Source organism: Muscardinus avellanarius (assembly GCF_963383645.1).
Source record: "Muscardinus avellanarius genome assembly, chromosome: 4".
Lineage (NCBI taxonomy): Eukaryota > Metazoa > Chordata > Mammalia > Rodentia > Gliridae > Muscardinus > Muscardinus avellanarius.
Genome location: NC_137789.1, coordinates 109,902,330 through 109,923,637, shown reverse-complemented (window position 1 = coordinate 109,923,637; position 21,308 = coordinate 109,902,330). Strand labels below are relative to the sequence as shown.

The 21,308-nt window shown below is 38.5% G+C and overlaps 1 protein-coding gene across 1 annotated transcript in view; it reads left to right on the top strand.

The window, feature by feature from the left end:
- Window positions 1–912: 912 nt before the first annotated feature.
- TMEM26 (transmembrane protein 26) overlaps window positions 913–21,308 on the top strand; it is a gene marked incomplete at both ends in the record, with an annotated part of 52,334 nt that continues 31,938 nt past the window's right edge. Inside the window, 2 exons of the mRNA XM_080695063.1 lie at window positions 913–1,103; window positions 18,578–18,656. Of these exons, the coding sequence (XP_080551189.1) occupies window positions 913–1,103; window positions 18,578–18,656 (270 nt within the window). The remainder of the gene's footprint in view (window positions 1,104–18,577; window positions 18,657–21,308) is intronic.

Genomic DNA, 21,308 nt, shown 5'->3' with positions numbered 1-21,308 from the left:
TAGGATGGGGGATGTAATCATTGTTATACTCAAAGTCTGGGATCCCAGGGTGACAGAGATCACCACATACAATAATGCCAAGGCAGGAGGGAACTAGCTCGAGCTAGGGTCCGAGTCTCATCATGGCCCCACTTCGGTCCTACAGTGGGGAGTGGGGTAGGATGGGGGATGGCATCATAAATATGGCTTAATAACATCCTATTGGAAGAGTAAAAGTGACGAGGGATACCCTTGTGCTCAATGAGATGCAAGAAGCTCTCTGAAAACCCAGCTTCTTTGACTTTTTCTAGTCTTGGGAAGTTTCAATTCTTTAAACTGGGCAGGAACTGCATCTCTAAAACTGCTTGGACAGCAGATTCTTTAGCTCTCTGGCTTCTTAGCTTCCAATCATCCTGACAGCGGATTCCTGTGAAATGTGGGAGTGAATCAAAGACAGTACTTTGGGAGAAGAGTAAGGGCGGCATTGCCAGGGATGCTTCTCCTCTGTCCCCACCCCACCCCGCCTTCCTCGCGAGGCAGCAACACCTGGACCTTCAGTCCGCCTCCCTCCTCATGGAATTTTGGGGGACCCCCCCCCCCCCGAGGCCTGGGGGTGGAGATACAGTGATAGAGACTGGCCCGGGGATTGGGAGGAGGATGAGCAGCGCTGGAAAATAACGCCCTGGAGCCTGGGCGGCGCAGCCCGGGACTCCCAGGAAAGCCCAGCAGTGCAGAAAAGCTGGGTTTGAATTCTCCCCTCTTTAAAGAGTTCTCAGGAAGTTTGGGGGGAGGGGCGCTCCACGCTCTCCTGTCCTGCCCGCTCCGGCGCCGGAGGGCAAGGAGGGGCGACCGCAGCGGCAGCGGTCTGGGCTGTCAGTTTCCTGCCCTGGAGCGGGCTCCGGGCGCTCCGGGCTCGGCCAGCCGGGCGCAGGCATGGAGGGACTGGTCCTCCTCAACGCCCTGGCCACCCGCCTGCTGTTCGTGCTGCACTCGCTGGTCGGGGTCTGGCGAGTGACCGAGGTGAAGGGGGAGCCGCGGTACTGGCTGCTGGCGCTGCTCAACCTTTTCCTCTTCCTGGAGACCGTGCTAACCCTCAAGTTCAAGCGTGGGAGAGGTTACAAATGGTGAGAGTGCCCCGGGAGCGGGAGGGCGCGCGGGGGCCCTGGGTATTGTTCCCCGCGGAACTTGCAGGCAGCCCTAGACCCCGTCTCCCCGCAGCCCGCTGCGCCTTTACTCCAACTGATCTCTTTGTCCTTCCTCTCCCGGAGCTTGCAAGGCGCGCGAGATGCCTGCGCATCTCAGTGGTACCCCTGGGTTCCCAGGGCAAAACTGGGAAGGCTGGAGCCCGAGCGCAGCTAAGAATCGCCAAGTGCCGGGTTTGGAAACTTGGAAGATGAGAAAATAGAAGGGACTCACCTGTTTGCTCGGAAGAAAGTGCTCCCAGATTGGAGAGTCCGGGCTAAGGAGGCTGCCAGGTCTCTTGGCTTCTGACTATGGGATGTGCGGGTGCACACGGGTTACTCTGTGGGTCTGCAGGTGAAGGGGTGCCTTTCTCTGGGCATCCTCCAGCGGGCTTTGCAAGAGCCTTGCTTGTGGGCGCCCTCCCAGGGGAAGAAGCCCCTCACCGCGCCTCTTTGGTTTCAGCTGCTGCCCTCCTGAGCATTTGTGGTTTTAGCCTCTTCCACATCCTTCCAACCCCGCTAGTCCCTGAGCTTTCAGGCAGGGAACCAGCTTCAGGTGTTTGGGTTTGGTAGCTTCTGAGCTTAGCCAGTGGCCAGCCTGTCTTGCCAGCCACCGGTCGTGTGTTGTGTGTGATGTTGGTGGAAGGACCAGCAGGTAGTGGTTCAGCTTTAACCTCAGTGTGCAAGAACCGCAGACTCTGCGTGGTGTTTTATTTCTTCCCAAGAGAGCCTGGAAAAAAAGATTCTCTTGCCTTCTACACAGAGCCTTGCTGCCACCCCCATCCCTACACTTCCAGTTCATTTCCATCCCAAACTACTCAAAGTTTGGCCTCTGTCTGTATTTTCTTTTTAAAAACTGTGATATTATGTTTTCACATGTCAATATTTTTTAAAAAGCACCTAATACTACAAGAAAAGAGAAAACAGTATTTAGCCAATTTTAGAATTACATATACCTTGTTTGGAAGAGGACCCTCTACAGTGTTATATTCTAAACTACAAAAGGCTGTGTATTTCCTGACAGCCATAGCAGACAATATATTGCCTCTGAAGATGATGTGAATCTTGCTTACATTTTCCACTACTTAAAATTTATAGAATTATCAATGCCCAAAATATTCAAGAACAATCTAAATGTAATACAATGGGGACTGGAACATTACTGCCTCCCTCCTCCCCATGAGGAGTCTACTAAGCAGGAGACATTTGAAATCCTTCCCATGTGCCTTCTGGGCATCTCGAAGAAAAATAACATTAACTTTCCATATAAGCCCCAGAGCTATAGAAACCAAAGGGAGGAAACCTGTTCACCCAACAGGTTGTAAAACATTGACTTAGGTTTTTAGTGAATAGCTTTAATTCACTAGGCTAGAAATAGTTTCCATAAGAGGAGGTTGAAGCTTGAGGCTGAGAAATGTTCTAAGTAAAGTAGTCCTGCCACCAACACTCAGACCAATGTCAACCTTAGAAGAGCCAGCTCAGCAGGACCTGAAATAACCCCCTCCTCTCCAGGAGTAGACCACATCCTCTCTGTAGTGTACAAATCTAGCCTCCAAAGGAACTTTAGTTTCATGTCTCCATCTTCAGTGACTGATGATTCAGAGTGACACCAAGAAGGAAAAATGGTTGGGACAAAAATGGGTGATAGTCAGTGAGTTCGGTTAAATAGAGAACTGAGAATATACTAGAGTGCGGACCTCAAAATCTGACAGATAATGGAAAAATATGGATTTTTTGCTTGCTGTGAGACCTTGAGAAAGCCATTTAGTGTCTCTGAGCCTCAGTTTCTGTTCTGTAAATACTTCTGTCATAGGTTATTGAAGAATTATATGAAATGATACTTAATCATGGTGAATGAACAAAAAAGAAATGATCTTCTTTCGATCCTAAGGTTTGCTTTTTGAAAAATATTTATGTATCAATGAGATACATTTTATGTCTCTGTACAGTTCAACCAACTTTGAGCAACTATCCAATGAAACACTGACTTGGAGCAAAAATGATCTTTTCATAAAAGCAGAACTATGATGTGTATTGTACATTGTATCACTAATTCAAGAAAAATCTTGGTAGCTCAATATCTTCGCTAATATTTGAAAATAAGCACAGAAGTTGATGAATTTGTTTGTAAGACTTCAAAAACAAATGAGCCTTGTAAGTGGCCTAAATAGAAATATGATGCTTTGCTCTATCAAATATATTGGTGATGTTTTGATGTTACCAACTGAGTCTGCATATATAGTCATTTGTTCAGGAGAGAAAGAGAAAGCCCATACAATATTCTGTCCTAAATTTAAGGGAAAAGAATCAGAAGATGGACTGCTAAAACAATATATTAAATTGCCTTTGAAACAAAATGGTAAGATGAAAAAGGGCTTGATTTGGGGAGTATTTCATTTCTGGGCTGAAGTTTTCTCAGGAATATAGGCATATTATTTTGCTGTTTTGAATATTAGAAACAATTTTCTATTAGGGAATCTAAGCTGATGAAATCAAAGAGCTAAAATGTAGATCTATATAAATGTATATGTAGATTTATATAAATATAGATAAAATATAGATGACTAAAGCTTTCATCCATGGATCTTATTGAATGTATCCTATAGACCCCAAAGTACTCATATGTAATAATACAACCAAAAATGATAATTTTCATTATGTTGGTCAAAAACTACATTATTACCCATCAAAAGAATAGCTAAACCTTTACATGTTAATACTATAGAATATTTTGCTGGTACTAAAAAATAACAAGCTAGATTTTAACTATTGGGCTTGAAGAATTTTCAAGTTATGGTTTCATGAAACTAAAAATACACTTATATATTTGTTAGTTCATTTTTAAAAATGGATGTTGAATAGAATTGTCCTTTGAATTAATTGGAACTACCATTTCTACAAGTCAAAAAAGAGGAAGGAGGAAAGGAAGGAGGAGGAAGAAGAGAAGGAAGAAAGCAGCAATATCTGTTCCTCCATACTGCAAATGAATTGAATAGAGCTGGGCGTGGTGGCACATGCTTGCAATTCCAGTACTTGAGAGGCTGAGACAGGAGGATTGCAGGTTTGAAGCCAGCCTCAGCAGCTTAGTGAGGATCTCAATTTAGTGAGACCCTGTTTTCAAATAAAATTTAAAATAGGTCTGGAGGTGTAGCCTGGAGGTAGAAGGTCAATGGGTTATATCCTCAGTATCACGCACACACAAAATTAATAAATTTGAATAGAATAGAATAATAGCCAAATGGTAGACTAAAATATGTATACATATAGGACCAGAAAAAGCTCTCTTTTCCTTGAACATCAGATCTCTGAACCTTCTTTGGACTACTCTGGGCAACTTTGAATTTTTTTCTTTAACTAAAATTTACACTAGAATTAAAGCAAATCAAATCTATAGAAATCACAACAAAGGACATATAGAGAGGAAAATGTGAACAAAATTTTTGGAAGCATAGCAAACATGTTACATGCATCCAATGAATGTTTCTTTAGCTCTCCTTTGGAAAGAAAAAATGGAACCAGAGTTTCTGAGTTCAGCTGTCCAGGGACAAGTAACATTACATCAACACCATTAACTTGCCAGTTGGAGAAGTTTAATTTGCTGGAATCCTATAGGATTGAGAGAGAGAGCCAACAACACGACCCTTGTTAAATTCAATAAATGTATGCTAGGAGACTTTGCTCTTTTTTTTTTTTTACCTAGTATTTTGTTTCACCTGCATATTCACTTACATTTCTATAAGGTTGAAATTAGTATCACTTAGCTTAATTTTTTTCTTGATTTGATTTTCAGTTGTCTGGGCAACGATCCAATGGATCTGTGAATTACCATTTAGGTAATGTCAAATACAAGACAATATTTCAGTTGCTTTCCAGCCAATAGCGATAAAATTTGCCTTAGGGGATAGAAGAATTACCACGATTGTGACAAGTTTCAAACCTGTTCACTTGAAAGCAGGCCGTATCTGAGAATAAGTAGAACTCTGAGCTGAATCTACTAGCAAAAGTACAGAATTTTAAGCACTGAGCTTTTATCTACAAGAATTTAAGAATGCAACAGAAATATAATATTGGAGTTAATAGGTAACAACGTACATATTTCCTCACTTTTTTGTTAATCTTTTTACCTTTTCACTATTAACTTCATTTAGACAGGTGACTATTTGTTGATTGCTTAATAAGTAAACATGAGAAGCACTATGTCATCAGGTTGAAAAAAAAACAAACGCATAAAAATGAAACAAACTTTAAAATGAAAGTTTGCATTCTGATTACATACTCAGATGTATGGAAATGAGAATAATTATACACATTTAGTATTTACTTTGTTCCAGACTCTTTCAAGAATCCTGCACAGTGGATCCCATTAAGATCTTGACAACAGCTTTTGGTGTCTCTTTCTTATTTTTATTTATTTATTTATTTTTGGTGGTACTGGGGTTCCTGGAAACACTTCTACCTCTAGGCTACACTCCCAGACCCATTTTTATATTTTTATTTGGAAACAGGGTCTCCTAAGCCAGCGAGGCTGGCTTCGAACCTGCCCGATCCTCCTGTCTCCGCCTCCCAAGCAATTCTATATTAAATCTATCTCAAATTCAAATTGTAAAAAAGTGAATTAAATCCGTTTTGATTATTAAGTTTCATTTATGATGTTCAATGGGAAATTAAAAACCTAGACTTGATTACAAGCATGAACCACCATGCCTGGCTCTTTCTTATTTTAAATGAGACAGAATCACAGAGTCTTGAACCTTTTCACCTAGATTCACATAGTTCATCATTTGGTAGAGAGAGAAAGTAGTGAAGACTGCAGTAGATCTTTCCTACCTTTAACAATTTAGAGGAGATGGGTGGAGGAAAGGGACGTACACCACAGGATTTGGGTTGTTAGCAGGAAAAATTGGTGAACTGCATGGGAACAGCAGTGCAAGGCCAAGTAGAAAGAGACATCCTGTGTGAGTACTGTGAGCCTCGAGCAGGTTTCCCTGGAGAAAGCACAGAGTTTTATCATTCTTCATTCAACTACAACATACGGGATGTCAACCACATGTGGTAGGCAGTGCTCATGTTTGGAGGCTAAGAAAATAAATAAGAGGCGAAATTGTGCTCTCAAAAGAAAAAAACTCACATTGTCATCAAAGGGCTCAGAGAATAACCAAAGTAATTAAAAAGCAAGTGACCTAATAATAATAATAACGAACAGGTAAATAAATGAGAATTTTATTGGTGCAATATAACTATACATCATGTAGCGAGATTTAAATTGATTTAAATAATAACGAACAGGTAAATAAATGAGAATTTTATTGGTGCAATGTAACTATACATCATGTAGCGAGATTTAAATTGATACTCTTATATATGCACACACCTCACACTGAGGTTCCCTCCCAACCACATCTTGCTATTCCCCCATCCCTCCCTATGCCCACCAGTATGGTTGTTGATGTTAATTTTATATATGCACATAATATTATTTGGTCTGTTTCCTTTCTCGATTCTTCTTCTTTTTTTTTTTTCCTCCCCTGATCCCTTCCCACCACTCTACTGGCTCTCTTTTATTTTTACAAAGTCCATTTTCTGTCCTATTTCACTCGAGCTTTCACATATGAGAGAAAGCATATGACCCTTGGCTTTGTGAGACTGGCTTATCTCAGCACGATGTTCTCTAGTTCCATCTATTTTGCTGCAGATAACATAATCTCGTTCTTCCTTATGGAAGAGTAAACTTCTCTTGTTTGTATATACCACACTCACTTTTTCCATCTGTTGATGGACACCTAGATTGGTTCCATCGTTTGCTATTGTGAACTATATGGTTTATAGGAAGAGGGAGTTTGCTGGAGAAAGGTTCCCCTGGGTGGTCAGAGAGGCGGGTTGGAGGGGTGACTTTTTAGTTGAAGCCTTAGAAAGGGGAAGGATCCAGGGATAGAAAGGTGCTCCAGGGGAAAGAAAGGCTACCTGTGAACAGAAACATTTTTGCTATACTCTCAAATGACTGATGGATAGTTACTTTCTTTTCTGCCTTTCCTGTCTCTTCCTCCTGTGCGCCCTGACTTCTCATTAAAAAATCTTACTAATTGTTTTTGTGTAGTATTTGTACTTACTATTTTTTCTAACCATTCCACGTCTCGTTTTAAATATTATTTGCCAGCCAGGCGTGGTGGTGCACACTTGTAATTCTAGCATTTAGGAGGCTGAGACAGAATGATTGCAGTTTGAGAACAGCCTTAGCTACTTAGTGAGTCCCTTTGCAACTCCGTGAGACCCTATTTCAAAAATTAAAAAGACTAAAAAATAGGTCTGGGGGTGTAGCTTGGAGGTAAAAATGCTCCTGGGTTCCATCTCCAGTACCACAAAATGAAAGGAGAGAGAAAGAGAGAGAGGGAGAGGGAGAGGGAGAGGGAGAGGGAGAGGGAGAGGGAGAGGGAGACAAAAATAGGAATAGGACTGGGGTGTATCTCAGAGGTAGAATGCCCCTAGGTTTCATCCCCAGTACCAGAAAAAAAAATGTTATTTGTCAGAAATTGGATGATTTACAACTAAAAGCAGAAAGGAAAAATTAGGAATCAAAACGAAGTCTATTTTTTTTTTGTTTATTGTTTGTATTTAGTACTGGGGATTGAACGCAGGTGTGTTCTACCTCTGAGATACATCCCAGCCCTACTTCATATTTTATTTTGAAACAGAATCTTGCTAAGTTGCTAGCCTTGAACCTGAGATCCTTTTGTCTTAGCCTCCCAAGTTCTGTGAGTTACAAGCATGTGCGATCACCCTGCCTGCAATTCTATATTAAATCTATCTCAAATTCAAATTGTAAAAAAGTGAATTAAATCTGTTTTGATTATTAAGTTTCATTTACGATGTTCAATGGGAAATTAAAAACCTAGACTTGAGAGATGCATCTTTATTACCAAGATTTGAGCAGTGCAGAACTTTGTATGATTCAATTGTATGGAATTTGATAATATGTACTTTCCTCTACCAAAAATGCTTACCAAAATGCCAGAAAGAAAGTTGGGAAATATGCATACTCTCTCCCTAACCACTACTGATCTTTTTGGATTCCAGAGAGAACAAGATAGAAGGATCTGGAAGGAGACCCATGACTCCCATATGGTCAACTTGAGAACTTCCAAAAGATAGACATTTTCTTACCTTGTTCATACTTTCTCTCCAGATTTTCCTTGATTTCTCCTTAGATTTTTAGTTATTCCAGTAATACTTCCTATTGTTAATTGATTTATCATCCCTGTTTGTAACCTGCATCTGGAACTCTATAATATTTTCTTCTGGAATGTTTATAGGTATATGTGTTTTGTATCGTGAGCCTTGATCTCAATGCATAAAGATAACATAAGTTTGCATTCTTTTTGGAAATATACATTGAATATAACAAGCAAGTGATTTTGTTGAGTCATTCAAGTCATGGATGAGAAAAAAGAAACCTTCCTTAAATAAGGCTCCTGATTTACACTCAAGATGTCAGTACTTTCTTCTTTTATTTCACAATTAACTTGGGACAAATGTGATAATTATGTCAGTATTAAGAATGGGATTTCCAAAATATCGAACCATTGAATAGTGATCACATTTTTTTCCCTGAATATGTTTGACCAAGACCTTTAGAACGGAAAGCTTTGTTACTAGTATTTTATGGCCTTTTGTTCCTGACCAAGAGAAAAACAAAATACAAATTAATGTAGTAGCTCGAATACATCAGTCTAAATATATCTCTGCTTTTAAATTTCAAGCATTTATCTTTCTCATGACAGTGAAAATTATTATGCAGACATTATCAGTTTGAATCTGAATTGTCTAACATTTTTTTCCAACAGTGAAGTATTCACATTTACATGGAGGATTATTCTCCCTGTGTGCATGTCCCTCACTACCCTGGAGGTTTCTAAGAAGTACTGATGTCAGGAGAGTTACATTTCAGGTGGATAAATAATTTTGTTAAATAAAACCAGTGTTTCTTTAAGGAAACGATTAATTTTTAATGTATGTATCATAAGATATATTTTTGAAAGTCAAACCCAAATAATATTAGAAACACAGGATTGTTAAAATAAAATCCAAGGATAGGCTCTGATTTTGTTAGTTTGAGAAGGGGACCTGTATTTTACCGACAGTTTGCCTAACCTCAAAGAGGTAAATGATGGCAGGGCGTGGTGGCGCACGCTTGTAATTCCTGCGCTTGGGAGGCAGAATCAGGAGGATTGCCCAGGTTCGAAGCCAGCCTCACTGGCTTAAGAGACCCTGTTTCTAAATAAATAAATAAATAAATAAATAAATAAATAAATAAATAAATAAAGGGCCTGGGAGTGTAGCCTAGAGGTAGAAGGGTTTCCAGGAACCCCAGAACCACCAAAAAAAAAAAAAAAGGTAAATGATGTACAACTAACTTAATGTTATATACTTATTAGAATGAAGATCTTTTGGCCAGGTGTGGTGGCACATGTCTGCAATCCCAGTACTTGGAAAGCTGAGAGAGGAGGATCAAAAGCTCAAGGCCAGCCTCAGCAACTTAGCAAGGCCCTCGGCAACTCAGTGAGACCCTGTTTGAAAGTTTAAAAATAAAAATAGGGACCCAGGCATGGCGGCGCATGCTTGTAATCTCAGTTCTTGGAAGACTGAGACAGGAAGATCGCGGGTTCTCAGCCAATCTCAGCTACTCAGTGAGGCTCCCTGCAAATTAGTGAGACCCTGTTTCAAAATAAGGCATACAAAATAGGGCTGGAGTGTAGCTTGCAGGCAGAATGACCCTGGATTTAATCCCTAGTACTGCAAAATGAATAAATAAAAATAAATACATAAATAAATATAAATAAATAAATAAAATATTATAAATAAATAAATAAATAAATAAATAATAGGGCTGAGGATATTGCTCAGAGGTAGAATTTCCCTGGGCTTCATCCCCAGTGCTGCACAATAAATAAATAAGTAAATAAATAAATAAATAAATAAATAAATAAATAAATATCTTTAAGAGATTTTTTAAGAAAAAAAATCTCTAACATCAGTGCTCCTACTGGCCCTAGTCACATTCCGTTGCTTTCTCGCATCTTAGATTGAGCCACCTGTTGCATGCTGGCTGTGTTTTGGTTCACCTATATTCTCCTAGTGAACTGTCTGTACCATTCTCTGACAGTCTGCTAGTAGTAGAGGTGAGGATGATGATGAAGGTGATGGTGATAATGATAATGGAGGTAATTAGTTATCAATTGCTGGATGACGATGATACCCCAAGCCTGCTTTATACCCCTTATCTACTGCACTCCTCACAATGAGCCTATGGGTCTCATCTTTATCACCATTTTAGGGCAAAGACACTGACTGAGACACACAGCAAGGCCAACCCACTTTTCAAAGGTCGCAACTAATGGTAATCAATTACAAACACAATTCCTCGCAATCCGGTGAGCACTCCAATGTACTGAGCCATGCGTTTACAGTGTGTGCATCACCTCACTGGATCCTCACAGCAGCCCTGCTGCTGCTACTATTGCTCCTACTTGCAGATGGGGAAGCCAAGGCTTTAAGGTTTGGAGACGTCCCCTTCTTATGATCAAAATCATTGTAATCCTGTCTTGAGTCCTTCCCTTATTCTCTCATCCTATGTGTTGTGCTCTGTATTTAATAACCAAATTGGGTTTTGCCTTTAGACACTACAACTATGTAGTTTTTAGGGTCGAGAATTTTTTCCTAGTGGAGAAAGGGTCAATATTTCTTTTTTTTTTCTTCCTCCAAATTGAGTAGATAAATCCCAGGTGATCTGCTAATGGAAGACTAAGATGATTTTGCTTAGAGCAAAATATAAAAAAGTTCATGCTTACTACATGGCTCAGAGATTTTTTTCCCAGACATTCTTGCACAAGCAGATATTGTTGTAAAAAAAAGGGGGGTGGGGAAATTTTAGACTGCCTTCATTTTGGGTTTTAAAGTAAAGAAACAACTTTTTTTTTTTTTTTTTTTTTTTGCTGGTCTGGTGATGGAACCCAGCGGCATTTGACTTCTGAGCTACACCCCCTGCCCAAGTTTTTATTCTTGATTTTGAAACAGGATCTCACTGAGTTGCAGAGGGCCTAAGTAGCTAAGGCTGTCCAAGAACTGTGATCCTCCAGTCTCAGCCTCCCAACTTCTTCTACAGAACAGAAATAAATATTATTATCTTTGTATACTAGGAGATAAAAAAGTGTTACATAAATAATATGATGAATTTTATACTTTACGGAACACTAAAATTCTCATAGTCACTGGCAACCTAAGTTCATTATTCACTAAACAAGCATTTATTCTACTAGATTTTGTGATTTTTTTTACATTTATGCTTTGAGGAATGTAAAATAAATGCAGCTTTATGAAAATGATACAGAACCGACATTCCAAGAACCAAATAATTTGTCACAAATTAAGTCCAAGAGTGCAGAAAGGCTGCAGAGTCAAGATTGAATCAGAAGCCAGGCGTGGTGGCGCACGCTTGTAATCCCAGCATTCAGGAGGCTGAGACAGGATGATCTTGGTTCACGGACAGCCTCAGCTGATCTTGGCACTTATTAAGACACCTCCAGTCTACATTGAACTTCCCATTTCCTTGGAGATTCTCATGAGCTTATAACCATTTGGTTTTAGCCTCTCTTGCCGGTGGGCAGGCACATAAAAATGGCTCCTGGAGAAGAGACAGTGGGTGAGTGATCTGTTAATTAAGAAGATAAATTAGTGGTGGCCGGGGTGAGGTTAGTGACTTCCTTAGACCTTCACAGGTTGTGTATTCTACAGAAGCATGTGTTTATTGTGAGGAATTCCAAGGCCAAATACTGAGGCTGTTGTACTGACCCCATATTCACCCTTTACACTAACAGAAAACCCTTGCTAAGCAGCCTAGATGGAAACCGTGTATGTTAAGGCCAAATTAAAGAAATCAATCTACATGGAAGAAGGAAAGACAATTTTTAAGTTATTAGGGCTTTAGGGGCTCATGAGAGGATATCTTGACCTAGTTTCTTGGTTTGCATGAAAAAAGTCCATTATTATAATGTGTTTCAGAAATTTTATTGAAGATACTTAAGGTGGTTTAACATGAAATTTTGAAACTTGGGTCTGAGATCTTAATAATTTCACTCTTTTGTTGAGTAAAATATATTGAGAAAAGAAATATAAATAAAATCTAGATTCACATTGAAGTAACTTTTAAACATTTATGCTTTATTTAAATATTATTCATTTTCAGATTTATATAGATTATTTGAATCCAGAAAAAACAAACTAAACATGGAGGTGGATTAAATTTAGGTTAATTTTTCTTCTATATTTTTTATAATTATAATTGTATACTTGTATATCACAAATATGTTACAAATATATTATAAACATGTTTTAAAAATGAATGTGTGATTTTTCAATAAGAAAATAACAATGATCATTTTTAGAAAGAGGAAAGTGGAATCCCAATTTTAGGCTAATGATGAGTTGGAGTAACAAAATCCACTAAAAACATTGGTAAATATAATGAAATAATCATTTTAGTGAAAGCATTTTTGGAATTAAAAAAAAATTTTTTTGGTGGTACTGGTGTTCCTGGAAGGCCTTCTACCTCCAGGCTACACTCCCAGATCGATTTTATATTTTTTAATTTGGAAACAGGGTCTCTTAAGCCAGTGTGGCTGGCTTCGAACCTGCGTGATCCTCCTGTCTCCGCCTCCCAAGAGCGGGGATTACAAGTGTGTGCCACCACGCCCGGCTTAGAATGAAAAATTTGAAATACGTGTACCTTTTAAGAGTTCAGAGTAGTGTTTAGCATGTACCAAAACATATATATGACTTGATTCACAAACAAAATAAATGATTTGTTAATAAATAAGTACAAAAATGAATAAAAATAATCTTTCAATACATTGTTCTTGCTTGCGTATTTTGGAAAGAATTTGTGGATAAGTTAAGGATTGTGAAATCGAATATGGAAAGAATATCTTAGGAAAGTTTTACATTAGGAAAATAGTCAAGCAAAGTAATTTGGCATTAAAATATGACTTCTGGACAACTTCAGTATTCTGACAGAACAATAGTAATTGGGACTATAATAAACCTGAGTTTTTCAGAGCAATTAGTTCAGTGATAATAAGGTATGATCTGTTCTGCAAAAGTTTCCCACTTGAATGTGTTTATTTAGTTATATGTCCACCAGTTTTGGTCAGTGTACGATAATGCATTTTTACAAACAAGTATCCAGAAACCTTAAATTTGTTATTTTTTAGTTGGTCAGATCCCTTGATGGTCTTGACTTCAGACAAGGTGCTTCTTTTCTGCTCATTCCTGATTCTATCAGGAAAAATACCAAAGTGATATTATTAGGTAACTCCTAAAAAAAAACATGTGATTTGATTAATTACACAGCAGAAGGTGGGACACATTCCTGATGTATTGAGTTTCAGGATTCATACCCTCTTTGTTTCCAGAAGTTAATAATATTGGTAACACATGATCAAGTATATTACAAACCCTCAAAATAATAACAGCTATGATATCACAGTGAAATATTAGAACTTTCATAATATCAGAACAATATTCACTGCATTTCCTTCAGTAACACTTCTAATAAAAATAAACTTATGATGATAGTTCGAGAAAAAATTTCTAGTCAAACAAGAACAGAGCATTCGGAAAGTAGAAATCCACCAGGGCCTTATTGAGTCATTAAATGGAGCAAGGAAAATATTTCTGCAGGAGTCCCATTGAGTTGACATGACCTATGAGAAAGAGATAATGAGGGGAAATCGGGGGAGACAAAACTTTTCTTGGGAGGCCAACGCATGCGTGAAGGGTGAATCCCTGAGTAAGGCACTTAACTTCTCCAGAACTAGAAGTACACTGTTATCTGAACACAGTGAGGAAGGATGTCAAGCATCGCAACCCAAAAGGTAGGCTGGGCCCTGATTGTGCAGCATCTTGGAGGTCATGATGGGCACATGCCCCTGTGAACCCTGGCTGTGTGGCAGTAATCGCCTTCGCGTGAAATGTGAAGTTAGGCCAGTGATGCTCTCAGCAGTACAAGCACCATTGTAAGAATCATGGTTTAAAAATGGAATTGACTGTTATTCGTTGAGAGGATCAGGCTTTTAACCTAATATCCAGAGTTATCCTTAAGCATAAAGGCCATGAACACATTAGTAGAGCTGAGCGTAGGGAAGGCAGTAACTATTAATACTGAGCACCTACAGTGTTGGTTACATGTCACAACTGTTCCATTCAGTCCTCATAACCACCATATGAGGTGGATATTATCTCACCCCATTTTACAGATAAGAACATTGGCTCTCAAGAAGGAAATGTAGAGCGGGGTGTGGAGGCACAGGTTTGTAATCCCAGCATCTGGGAGGTTGAGACAGGGTGATCACAGTTCACGGGCAGCCTCAGACACTTAGTGAGGACCTTTGAAACTCAGTGAGACCCTGTTTTGAAATAAAGAATAAGAAATAGGGCTGGGGGTGTGGCTCAGATGTAGAATGTCCCTGGGTTCCATCCCCAGTACCACAAAATAATAGAAGAAAATGTATTTCTAGATTTGAATATAAGGAAGGGCAGGGTTCAAATCTGGGTCTCTTAAGTTTGTGAAATTTTTACTGGAGCATGATGTGGTATAATAATTCTTCAAGGGTCACAGCTCAAAGAAAATATTTGAAATGGGATCTTCATAAATAACAGGTCTTCATAGATGCTAGTAGCCCTGAATTCATTTGCTCAGTCTGTTCTTTATTGATAAATCCAGGTATTCAAGTGGTTAAGCATTTGTTTGATCAATATTAGTCAAAGATTTAGTAAGACAGTGTCATTGGGAAGAAGAGAAAATGAAGTGGGGGAGTGGGAAGGGATATCAAGATGAATAAGGTCCAGGCTCTACCTTCAAGGAACTTACATTGGGAAGCTAAACCATACGTTTAAATAACTATAAAAAAATGTACAGTATGTGTTGGGTCACAAGAAATTGCAGGTTAAGATTAATTTCTGTCATATATTGAAAGTACAAGTGGGAGATTGATTGTTTGATATGTAGGAAAAGGACATTTCAAAAAAGTTTTTGTAAGCCGGGGTGTGGTGGCGCACACTTGTAATCCCCGCGCTTGGGAGGCGGAGACAGGAGGATTGCGCAGGTTCGAAGCCAGCTGTGCTGGCTTAAGAGACCCTGTTTCCAGGAAAAAAAAAAAAAAGAAAAAGAAATATATATATCTGGAGGTAGAAGGGCTTCCAGGAACCCCAGTACCACCAAAAAAAAAAAAAGTTTTTGTAATTCAGGGAGACGTTTGGTCTAAAGCACTTTCAGATCAACTCTTCTTTACCCACAGGTTAAAGAACGCGGTGGACTGGGTTGAATATAATTAATTTCTGGGCCCATAGTATATGAGTCTTTCTTCCTAGCACCATTATTTTTTTTGTCAGATAAGCCTAATGAAGAGGGATTAATATAAGGGAAACATTCCAGGACTTTTTCCTCTTTCCTTTTCTTTATTCTTTTATTTTTGTGATACTGGGGCTCAATCCAAGGTTCTTACACCCAGCATTCTGCCACTGAGCTACAACGTAGCCCACAGCTTTGTTTTCTTTTAGATACACATCAGATTGGGACTGCTGAGTTGCTCAGCTTGCCAGGATATAGAAGGGAAAAGGAAGAGGAAATGGATGTAATGAAGGACTCTAATATCAGATTTTGGAGTTTAGATTTTCTATACTACATAACAGAGAAAATCTTGAATCTTGAATCTTGTGTGTGTGTGTGTGTGTGTGTGTGTGTGTGTGTGTGTGTATGTGTGCATGTTCGCGTGTGTTTATATAACCAATTTCTGATTAGAAGAGACATGTTGAAAGGGAATAGTATTTTTCTAATTATGGAAATAAGTCTTATACATAGAAGATATTAAGGGTCGTTTTTATTTTTTAAACTCTTTCAAGAGCTATTATATATCCGTTCGATTGTTTCCCCAGATTATTATTGTAATGTTATCATTAGCAAAAATAATCTCAAAATTAATCTAGAGGGAGTAAAAAAAAATGCCGTCTAGCCAACATTTGACATGTCCAAACAAACATGTACGTATGCCAATTCTCTCCCTGACCAGAACTCACTTCCTTCTCGATTTCACACAGGAAATATTCTCTCCTGGTGTTTCCTTTGATACATAAGGTCAAAGAGTTAATTGTTCCTTTTTTATTTTTATTTTTTTGAGAGCATGCTCAACATGGGTTTTTGATATTTCCCTGCAGCCCAGCTTTCTTCCAAGTCGGATTTTAATAATATCTTGACCCATAACCTTTTGTTTCAAAATTAGTTTTGGCAGAAAATCAAAAGTAGGGCAGTATCTCTATTAAATATTGATCTTTTCAAAAGACCTCTCTTTATCTTGCCTTTTCTCCCTTTCTCTCCTTAGAAGTTGAAAAAAAAAAGATTAAATGAAAGGGTTAATAGCATCTTAAAAGTCCATTCTAATTTTTTTCATTTTTGTTTATCTTTATTTATTCTTTAAATTATAATAATGTAGTTTGGGTAGTGTTTCATCTAAAATATACAACTGTGTTTTAAAAGTATTTTAATAAAATATATTGTCTTTTGAGATTGACTTTGAGATGTTCTATCAAGAGTCCAATTTGAAGTGCAATTTTAAAAATGCATTTTGAATATATCTTGTTTTATTTATTTAACAATTTTAAGGACATAATTTTCAGTGCAGAATGTCCCATAATAGCACTAACAATATCTCTCAGTTATTGAATGCCCTCTTCTGCCAGGCTCTGCTTCATAGAAAGTATAAAAATACCCTCTGGAGGTCAATGTGACTACTGTGGACTGAATAATGTCCCCTCCGAATTCCTATGTTGAAGCCATAGGGCCAAGTATGATGAGATTTGGAGATTAATTTGGTCATTAAGCTTAAAAAAAGTCAAAAACATGGGATCTTATCCCAATAAAATTGCTGCCCTTTAAAAGAGGATAAAGAGAGCAGGGTCCAGAATCCCAATACTTGGGAGGCAGAGACAGAAGGATCAAAGATTTGAGGCCAGCCTCCACATCACAGACTCTCAGCAACTTAGGAAGTCCTCGTTTTAAAATAAATGATAAATTAGGGTTGAGGGTGTAGCTCAGAGGTAGAATGCTCTTGGGTTTACCCTCCAGTGCCAAAACAAAAACAAAATCAAAACCCAAACAAACAAAAAAGTGCATGCCTATAGTACCAGAAAGCAAAACAAAACAGAACAACAACAAGAAAACAAGCAAAAAACCAACAACAACAACAACAACAACATAACAATGATGCATGCCTTTAATTTCAGTACCTGGGAGGCTGAGAAAGGAGGATTGCAGGTTTGAGGCCATTCTCAGCAACTTAGACCTGATTTCAACAAAAAATAAAATAGGGCTGGGAGTATAGTTAAGAGGTAGAACACTCCTTAGTTCAATCTCCAGTATCCATTACCCCAAAAGGGAGACCGAGAGAAAGAGCATGTGCTCTCCCAGCACGTGTCCCATGTACTGTGGAGAAGCCACGCAAGGCATATGAAGAAGGCCCAGTCTACAAGGCGGAAAGAGCGCCCCCTCCAGGCCCCTGCCGTGCTGCAATCTGGGAGAAGAAATCAGCCTCTTGTTTAAGCCACGGCGTACGCTGTGGCAGCCACATCACCATACAGTGACTGTCCCCATTCTGTGGGTTTGAAAGCAAAGCTGTCAGCGGCAAAACGAAGGCATCTGTATGTGTCCGACGACGAAAGCCCAGCCTTTAGATTCCTCTCTGAATTTTGAGCCAGAAAGTAATGAATAGGTTTAGATCATCTTCTTGAAAACCCCAACTGCTTGGCCGTTTTTGTTTGTTTGCTTGTATTTTATCGTACGTGTCTCACAAATATAGACGGAGGCAGCAGGTTGTTTCCATTCCCCGTCTTTATCGTCTGACTTTCGTGTACTCACAGGATATGCAGGATGTTCTTATTTGAACTCTTAAAAATTTCAGGTGAATGTTGTCACGTGTAACCAGTCTTACCGAAATTGTGATGTTGAAGATCAATCTGAGATTTATTATTCCTGTGTTTGCTTTTAGTAGAGCATATTAAATGCAAAATATCCAATGTTGTGCCTGAAACAAATTGGCAGTGTCCCATTAAACCATATTAAAATTAACATCTATTAATTGGATTAGAAATTCGGTGAGAATGACAGCTGCTAGTGCCTTTTACAGTTACTGTGTTTCTCTCCAATCCATATGGCTGAAATCACATAATGCTTTTTTCTTCCTTGAAATAATTACTTAAGAGAAAGAGGTTTGACTCCAGGGGATCAGGGTCTGTGAATTTATTTTCCTTCTTTAGTTTTTTTTAATCTTCTTTCATTTTTGCAGAACTGAACTATCTTTTCTTTTTCCATTTCACAGGTTTTCACCAGCCATATTTTTATATCTGATTAACATCGTCCCCTCACTATGGCTCCTTCAAATGCATGGTGAGAACCAGGTACTTCCTTTTAAACAGTAAGAGATTGGAATATTTATCAATAAATTACCTTCATAGTATGATCTGATTATTTCAGAAATGTACTTTTATAAGAGACTGGAGGTGGCAGGAATAGAATTAGTAAGAGGTCTTTGGCAAAGGGAAGTGACTACATATTACATTCTTTTAAGACCTAAGGTTACATATTTAGTCAGATATAGTGGGGTGCACCTGCAATCCCAGTATTTGGGAAGCTGAGACAGGAGTATTGCAGGTTCAAGGCCAGCCTCAGCAATTTTGCAAGGCCCTCAGCAATTTCACGAGATTTTATTTCAAAATAAAAAATGAAATAGGGCTGGAGGTGTAGCTTGGAGGTTGAATGCCTCTAGTTTCAATCCCCGGAAAAGAAAAAAAAAAGAGATTACATAATTAATTGGCATTTCATGTTAGTGATGATGTTTCTAAGACTCCTTCCCTAACCCCACATGCTGGAGTTTAACTGGGAGTATGGGAATTTTATTTTAACTTTTACGACTTCAATGACTTCCCATGTTGTGCTAAGAATGAGCAGGCCTCAGTAATTGGATACCTGTAAAATGACATCTGTAGGAACCACAAAAGCAACAACAACAAATAGAAACCACCTTCACCCTTGCTCTGCAATATACATACATTTGCATTTATGGAGGCTATTTAAAATACAGGCTGTGCAGTTTTAAAAGGGTGCACTTCCAGGTGTCCTCTGGGCTCTCCTAGTGAAATAGGGATGCATTCCAAAGCTGTGGAATTAAGGCCAGCCTTAGGGCTAATGGAGAAGTGTTGTGGGATCCACCGTGGAGAAAGGTGGGCATGTGTGGATTCGACCACATTGCTCTAGAAAATGAACTGTGACCTTCAGTAATCTTTCCAGAGAGGCTTTTTAATTGAGCCACTTTCTACACAGGCAACTCTAGTTAGCAGGCTTGGGTTACATCCAGTCATTTACCGTTGTTAATGCTCTTGGACAACACTGGGGTGGCCAGTTAGGAAAGTCTATCAGGCCCCAGCTTGGACTTCAAGGTTCAGGTTACAGGACGTTTGTTACAGGTGAACTGTAGTTATTATTATATAGGATTTTTGGTACTTTCATTGATAAAATGCTTTAGGCAAAATTTGTGTGAATTAGGCCCTGTACAGATTTTTTTCTATAGGTGGTTATTTTATAGTTAACTTAAGCTTCCAATATAATATCTTATATAGGAAAGTCTTGCTCTCAATTTTAGGTACACAGAGGGAAATTTAGCTCTGTGGACTATTTTTGGAGAAATTCCCAAACAAGTACCAATAATGTCACCATGGAGAAAAAAAAATTTTCCCTCTGTCAATCTCCTGCTAAAAACTGTTAAATTTATAGGCTATCTCTATGCCTGTAGCAAAAGTGCTTTATAACGATAGATTGGTTGGTTTAAGTTACCATGGCTTTTAGGGAAAAAGTACCATATGGAGTTAGGGGACTGATTCAATCTCCTTACTACTTATAGTACTTTCAGGGGCAAGGAAATAAACTCTGGTGATTCGAATCAATTTTTTCTGTAGATCCAATCCTACAACATAGCTATCATCCGCAATTACAATTCATTTACCCCAAATGCTTTTATGATATAAATGCATTATACAGTTAATTGATATACGGGTCAAATCCCATTACAACAAATACCATGCAACCAAAAGCTCGCTTTATAATAAAAAAAAGAGTTTTGAGCCCCAGGCAGTACCTCTCTAATTATCATACTACAAAAGGAATTGAATCTTTAGCAGTAATGGATTTGACACTGAGACTTAAAGTGAGTGCCCAGAGATTGCAATGGGCAGGGTGAGCTGATATAGAAGTAAAATAAGAGAGAGACAAAAACAGTATTGAGATCACATTTAAAGAAATAAGAAATGACAAGGTAAAGTGAGACAAAAAATTCCCCTAGTCCACTCATTTAAGAAATTTTGGTTGTAATAATCACCTTTCTTTTTATTGTATCTTATATTTCAGACTTCTTTCACATACTTTTTCTCTTTTATAGACACAGCAAGTCCACATTAGGCATGGTGCACACATTCCTATTTTGTAGAAGACGACTTTAGGGCTCAAAAAGGTTAAGTAAGGCCGGGCGCGGTGGCGCACGCTCGTAATCCTCGTGCTCGGGAGGCGGAGACAGGAGGATTGCACAGGTTCGAAGCCAGTCTCTCTGGCTTAAGAGATCCTGTTTCCAAATAAAAATATAAAAATAGGACTGGGAGTGTAGCCCGGAGGTAGAAGGGCTTTCAGGAACCCCAGTACCACCAAAAAAAAAAATAAATAAAAGGTTAAGTAATTTTTCTAAGGTCAAATAGCTTATCAATAGCAGTGCTCAAGGGCCTAATAGATACCTAGTCCACAAAAGCATACTGCCGTTCTCAGATATATATATATATATATATATATATATATATATATATATATATATATATGTATAGTTATATATTCTAAAATATAGATGTAATATATTCATAGATATAATGTATAGTCATATATAACACATAGTTATGTATATATTCTAAAACATAGATAAAATATATTCATAGATATGTACTTATATCTATATACTTATATATATTCTATTACATATATACACACATAGATATACCAGCATATACATATTC